The 6,750-nt window shown below is 53.2% G+C and overlaps 1 protein-coding gene across 1 annotated transcript; it reads left to right on the plus strand.

Moving 5' to 3' along the window:
* Positions 1-405: 405 nt before the first annotated feature.
* On the plus strand, positions 406-5,190 carry LOC142819575 (phospholipase A2 inhibitor gamma subunit B-like). Its single transcript, XM_075907649.1, has 5 exons — positions 406-753; positions 2,006-2,122; positions 2,556-2,708; positions 3,103-3,243; positions 4,843-5,190. The coding sequence occupies exons 1-5, from the start codon at positions 705-707 to the stop codon at positions 5,076-5,078; spliced, it is 696 nt and encodes a 231-aa protein (XP_075763764.1). The 5' UTR covers positions 406-704; the 3' UTR covers positions 5,079-5,190.
* Positions 5,191-6,750: the final 1,560 nt, after the last annotated feature.

Consider the following 6,750-nt stretch of genomic DNA (forward strand, 5'->3'; position numbering starts at 1 on the left):
GCTTATGCTAATGAAGCCCGGGAAATTCAAATCCCGGGCTTCATTAGCAAGTGCGGTATGCATACATTACCCCGCTAGTTCGAACTAGCGGGGTAGTGTAGACATACCCTAGAAGATTAATTTACAAATGTTAAAATGGTGGGAAGGAAAACGGTCGTGCGCCAGCGCTAACCAGACCACAGAGCGCCTGCCCTGCCTAGGATATCTGGGGTCTCACACATCTGGGGGCCTCTGACCAGTGAGGATAAAGGGGACGGACAGTTTTAGGGGGTGGCGCCCATCGTGGGTGTAGACGGGTTAGGAACAGGGAGCCCAGAGAGGGAAATTGGAGCTCCCGCTGGGATCCCCTCAGCCTTCCCCACCGTCCCTGCCTCCCGGGAGGGGGGGGGTGTCCTTTACCCTGCAAGGCAGCTGCAGCAAACCCAGCACCATCCACCGCCCAGCCCACCGCAGGCAGCGGCCGTCACCCTGGTGCCAAAGCCCAGTCACACTTTGGGGTGGGGTCTGGGTCTGGCCCTTACGTTCCTGGGGCCTCTGTGCTGATATTCCGAGGACTTGAGCTACAAACCTTCCTGCCCCCAGCTCAGGGCCAGTGACTCTCATTGCGACCCTGCCCGGCCTCCGTCGAGAACGGCCAGCCAGTTTGCGGCACCAGAGCCCCCTGGCTCAGACCCTAGACCGGCTCCAGCTCCCGCCCCGGCACCATGAAGACGCTTCTCCTCTGCTGCCTCCTCTGGGCCCTGCTGGAGACAGGTGAGAACGGGGCCGGGAGGGTGTCTGGACCCCTACCCGGTGCAGACAGGCAAAGACCCACCCAGGAGAGTTGCTCTGCAGGAGAGGGGCTCCCCCCCCCCGGGGTGAAATACGCCCCAGCTCTGAGATCTTCTCCCTGGGCTGCTCAGCACCTGTCCCACACGGGGTGGGGGATGGTCCTCACAGTTCTCCCCGGGGAGACGAGGCCTCCTGCCTCGGTTCTCATAGACTCACAGAACATCCAGGCTGGCAGAGACCTCAGGTACCATCATGTCCAGCCCTTTTCCCAAAGCAGAACAACCCCAACTCAATCATCCCAGCCAAGGGCTGTGTCCAGCTGGGACCTAAACACCACTAGGGATGGAGATTCCCCCCCCCCCCCCCCCCCCCCAGGGAACCCAGCCCAGGGCTTCCCCACCCGCCTAGGGAAATCGTTTGTTCTAATCTCCCACCTAGACCTCCCCCACCGCAACTGGAGCCCATTGCTCCTTGTTCTGCCACCTCTGAGAACAGCCTCTCTCCAGCCTCTCTGGAACCCCCTTCAGGGAGTTGCAGGCTGCTCTCAACCCCTCCCCCCCCCTCCTCTTCTGCAGACTGAACAAGCCCCAATTCCTCAGCTTCTCCCCGTAGGTCATGTGCTCCAGCCCCCTAATCAGTTTTGTTGCCCCCCCCCCCCCCCGCTGGTGGACCCTCTCCAATGCACCCACATCCTTCCAGTAGTGGGGGGCCAGAACTGGACACAATACTCCAGATGTGGCCTCCCCAGAGCTGAATAAAGGGGAATGATCACTTCTCTGCATCTGCTGGCAACACTCCTCCTAATGCCCCTAATATGCCATTCGCCTTCTTGGCTACAAGGGCGCCCTGTTGACTCATCTCCAGCTTCTCATCCACTGTAACCCCAGGGCCTTTTCGGTAGAGCTGCTGCCTAGCCAGTCGGTCCCCAGCCTGTACCAGTGCTTGGGATTCTTCCGACCCCGGGGCAGGGCTCTGCACTTGTCTTTGTTGAACCTCATCAGATTTTTGGGCCCAATTCTCTAATTTGTCTGAGTCACTCTGGACCCGATCCCTGCCCTCCAGTGTATCTACCCCTCCCTCTAGTTGTGGAATAGAAGGACAGACAATACTGGCACAAAACCAAGAAACGCAGGGTGAGATCCCAGCTGGGTCATTGGGCTGTAGCTCCAGTACAACCCATGGGGCTGCAGAGAAGGCTCAGCACAGATGGATCCTGCTGCCTTTCCTTCTCCAGGGACCTGTGTTTCCTGTGAGGTCTGCGTCGGCATCCACAAGGAGTGTACGGGCCCTGTGCAAGTCTGCAGGGAGCAGCTGGATTCCTGTGGGATCATGAAATCAGAATCAGTAGTAGGTAGGTGCAGGAGACCTTCAACCAGCCCCGAACACAGGCTGGGTCGGCGTCAGCCCGCCCAGAACCAGGGGCTGTTGGGTTAGGGCAGGGGAGCCAGGACTCCTGGGTTTTCTCTGTGGTTCTGCCAGGGTGGGTGGAGGAAAGGCTGGGAGCCAGGCCTTGTCCGGTCTGTCATTGGTCCTGGCAGGGGTGCGGTGTCTGGCGGATTGGAGCTGGGTGAGTCAGGATTCCTGGGTTCTCTCCCTGATTCTGGGAGGAAAGAGAAATCCAGCGGGTGAGGGGCAGCTGTGGGCACCCATCCTGCTGGCTCTCTACTGACCTGGCGTAAGTCGTGCCTCAGTTTCCCTCTCTAGATAGGTCATAATCACAGTGGTGAAGCATTGCAAGGGGGAGGCAGAGCAATGAAGCCTCATCTCCTCTTCTTCCCATGTAGGAGAGATAAAGAGCCCGACTTTTGTGAAAGCCTGCGTGTCCTCCAGGCAGTGCAACCTTGAGCCCCTTTACATGACTTTTGGGAACGGGATCTCCGTGAGCACCAATATCGCCTGCTGTTTGGGGAATGCCTGCAAAAATGTCTCCATTAAGGGTACAGCGCCCGTCTTCCTCTCCAGCCTGTCTGCTCCCGTGCGCTCCCTGCCCTTCCTGGCCCTTTCTGGCCTCCCTGTGGGAAGACGGAACAGGATTAGGAAAGAGCCTTTACTTCCCCTGCCCTGCAGGGGGCGCCCCATTGGATAACCCTGAACACCTGGGTGGGGAGAGGTCAGTGGGCGGGGCTCTAGCCTCCCACCAGGTGTGAACCGGATCCAGGATTCCCTGCTGCAAACCTCTCCCTGCCCCTGCTACCTCCTGTGCCTCAGAGCTGCAGCGCCCCCTGCAGGGGGATCCGGGGCTGAGCAGTGCAGCCCCCAGCTGCTTTCTCTGCCCCGCCGCCCCCTTGGGCTTGTCCCCCGCACTGACTGTGTTTGCTCCACTTTTCCTAGTACCCCCGGCTAACACCACCCTGAATGGTCAGAGCTGCCCAGCCTGCTACTCTGTGTTCTCCCATCACTGCAACGAAGAGATCATCGACTGCACAGGGGCCCAGACCCGCTGCCTGCATGTGAGCGGCACAGTGAAAACTGGTAATTGCCATTCGGCTGTTTCTCCATCTGATTTCCCCACCCAGAAGTGACCATGCTCATGGGTAGGCCTCTGTGGTAGGGAAGAGACTCAGCACACCTGGGTTCTAGCCTCATGATTTTTCCTCGCTGTACTTCGATTTCCCCTGCAAACGCCTGAGAACTTATGAGGGTTTAGAGACAGGTGATAAGGAAGGTCTGGAAAAGGCCATGGAAAGAAGGGAAAATACCTGGGGCTATTTTCCCCTGTGAACCAGAAAGGTGACACGATAGAGCATGTGAAATAATGATTGTGACAGAGAAAAGTGGAGATGAATAAATAAGATAGAGTTTTGGGTGAAATTGAAAATATTTTTTTTTTTTTTTAGCAATTTCAGCAAACTGAAAAGTCATGAAAAGTTTCATTTTGGGTCAAATGAAATATTTGGTTTTGATTTTCAGGAGCTGTTAACATTAAAGAGTTGCGATAAAATGTTGGAAGGGAAAGTTGTTTTGAATTACAATAATGAAAAGTTTTGATTTTCTCCCAGTTTGTTTTCATGGAGGCCTCTTGTGATTGTAACTGTCTGAGAAATTTGAATTCACAAAATGTGATCAAATGCCTGTTTTTCACTGGAGAAATGTTTCAGATGCAAAATCTCAGAGCACGAGAGGATTTCTGAGCACTCTCTCCCATAAGAGAGGATATAAGGAAATGGTCAATGAAATTGAAAAGGGAGAAATGCATTATGATTAAAATAACTCCAGCCAATAACCCATTAATCTGTGGAACTCCCCTCTAGTGGAAATTGCTGTGGTCAAGCGCAATTCTAAAGGATTCCTGCTTATCAAGAAGAGCTGGAGTGATCATGCTGAATGATCAGAAAACTGTTGAACCTCCTTTTTCCGGTCTTACACTGATTTCTAACTATTAGCAATCAGGAGTAGGAGAATATCCATCATACTTGGTGGTTCAGGTACCTTTCTGTGCACTGTCTAGTGCTGGCCGCTGACTGAGGCTGTGCACCGCGCCCTGCACAAGGGACCCCCAAACTGCCTTGGTATCTCTCCATTTGTAGACTAACAAGCTCTAAAGTAATACAGAAAAAGTAACAGTATGAAAGCATCATTCCTGGCACTGCTGTAGAAATCTCCCATCTGGAAATAACAAAGATATTTCTTTTTTACTGGCTGTGGAACAGTGTAAATCTGAGATTGGGGACTTTTTGTTCCATGTGTTGCACAGACCCCTTGGCTGAGAGGTGAATCCTTTGCTGCACACTTTCCCTTGCCAAAATTGGGAGTTCCTATGTGCCAGGGTTTATACAGGGCCTTTGGATGAGAACTGGTTAAAGATCCCACTCCTGTCACCATCAGTGAGCAACACCATTGCCAGGTGAATGGTGGGAGTAACACTGGCCTGCTCCACAGTTTGTTAGAGATCAGGGATTCACTGAGTGATGCTGAATCAGAGCAGAAGAAGGGAGACCATCGGGGGGTCCCAGATAGGCTGCAGGAAGTGGCTCAGATGGGGGAAGAGGACTGTGTTGTATCGGACTAGAAACATAAAAGATTTCCCAGAGGGGTTCCCAGACACTGACCCTCTTGCTTTGTCCCCAACAGGTCAGTCAACCATAATGACCACCATGAAAGGCTGCGCCACTGAGTCTGCCTGCACTAATATGCAGCAGCTCAAAGGGACCTTCGGAGGGTTTGATGCGGAACTCATCACGGCAGAATGCAGCCCAGCCTCCTCCCACGTGGCCACTGGCCTGGCCTCCCCCTATGTGGCTCCGGAATCAGCTGGACTCGTCCTCCCAGCCCTCCTTACTGTCCTGCTGGTGAACGTCCTCTCCTGATCCCCCATCCCGCAGCACAGCCCCCCTGCTCTGAGGAGCCGTGCCGCTGTGGCAGGGTTCGGATTCCCTTCCCCTGTAACGGGATTAACAGAATAAAACAGACACGAGAAAACTGGGTGGGAACAGGTGTCTGTGTGTGCAGGGAGGAGGCAGGCTGAGTCTTGGATTGTGTGTGTGTGTGTGTGTGTGTGTGTGTGTGTGTGTGTGTGTAATAGCAAAGCTCGGGTATTGTGTGTCTTCCTCGGGTAATGAGTGTTAGACTCTGTGCATGTGTGATCATGAGTTTTGGACCATGTGTGTTCATGTGTGTGTGTGACAGCAAGTCTTGGATCATGTGTGTGTAATTACGTCTTGGATTGTGTGTGTGTAGGTATTGGACTCTGTGTGTATGTGCGTGCGTGTGTATAATCCTGAGTCCTGGACTGTGTGTGTCATCGTGAGTCTTGGATCATGTGTGTAATAGTGAGTCTGTGCGTGTGTAGTGTGTGTGGGGATTATGTGTGGTGGTCTGATGGATTACCGCATGTTTAATTTTAGTGGGGTGTTAGAAGCCTGGTGGTGAGGATGATTGGAGCTAGGACAACCCCTTGTAATGGAATGAGGAGAGCATGCACACAGGTGCAAACGAACACACACACACACACACACACACACGGACGGACGGACGGACGCAGCCTGCACGGCTATCTCCTGTGCCACCCCTCTGACAGGCCCTCGTGCGGGAGGGAAAATGAGGGTGGTTTAATTGTGGGGCCTTTTCCATCCCAGAATAGTCTCACTTTTTGTCATAAAACTGAAAACAATGTAGCAGAGAACGGAACCGCTCGTTGCAGCACCCTGCGACCCGTCCGTGAGGAGGAATACATAAGAGCATCAGAGCTGCCAGGCTGGGTCAGAGGAAAGGTCCATTTAACTCAGTGTCCTGTCTGCTCACAGCGGCCAATGCCAGGTGCCCCATAGGGAATTGTCAGGGAATTATGGGATTGCTTGACAATTCCCTCCCGTCACCCATTCTCACCCCCTGACACCATCCCTACCCAGCCTGGCTAATGATTCTAGCTAGTTCTTTCTTGAACCCTGGAAACGTCCTGGCCTTCACCACCTCCTTTGGCAATGTTATTTGTGTTAAAAGTGCCTGTTTTTTAAATCTCTCTTCAGATGGGACCCGTTCCAAACCCCCTAATCCAAGGTCTCCAACCTTTTGAACCACAAGGTCAAGTTTCCAATTACAGTGCAAAGTAAGGTCTACCTCAAACCCAACCACCCTCGCCCCACTCTGCAAGCAGGGACAGAAGTAACCACAACCCCCCACGTGTGGTGCGTGGCACAAAAGCCTCCGCCTGAGCTATTGCTTGATGTCCACATACATTTCCTGGAAATACAATAAAGATCCTGCCAACACGACTCAGAGATTGACAAAACCTCCTGCTGACAGTACTGCTGGGGGCAGGAGGAGGAGTTGTCTTTGATATCACTTCATTACAGGTGATTTGTCAATAATTCTCAGAAGCGTTGTAACTGTTCCAGCGGCATCGCGGTTAAACTTTGCAACTCCTTGGAATCTTCGCTAAACCTCGCAACTGTGCAACTCTCAGCCCCTTTGCTTTGTAAGTTCAGAATCCTACAGTCAGCTGGGTGATTGTTGAACCTCTCACCATTGTAACTTCTTGCA

This window comes from Pelodiscus sinensis, chromosome 24 (assembly GCF_049634645.1).
Source record: "Pelodiscus sinensis isolate JC-2024 chromosome 24, ASM4963464v1, whole genome shotgun sequence".
NCBI classification, from domain to species: Eukaryota; Metazoa; Chordata; order Testudines; family Trionychidae; genus Pelodiscus; species Pelodiscus sinensis.

What these genes read in the sequence shown, in the direction of transcription:
- LOC142819575 (XM_075907649.1), top strand. Translation starts at nt 705, where the DNA reads ATGAAGACGCTTCTCCTCTGCTGCCTCCTCTGGGCCCTGCTGGAGACA. An exon ending in CTGGGCCCTGCTGGAGACAG is followed by an intron (nt 754 to 2,005) that starts GTGAGAACGGGG and finishes TTCCTTCTCCAG; the next exon opens with GGACCTGTGTTTCCTGTGAG. An exon ending in GAAATCAGAATCAGTAGTAG is followed by an intron (nt 2,123 to 2,555) that starts GTAGGTGCAGGA and finishes CTTCCCATGTAG; the next exon opens with GAGAGATAAAGAGCCCGACT.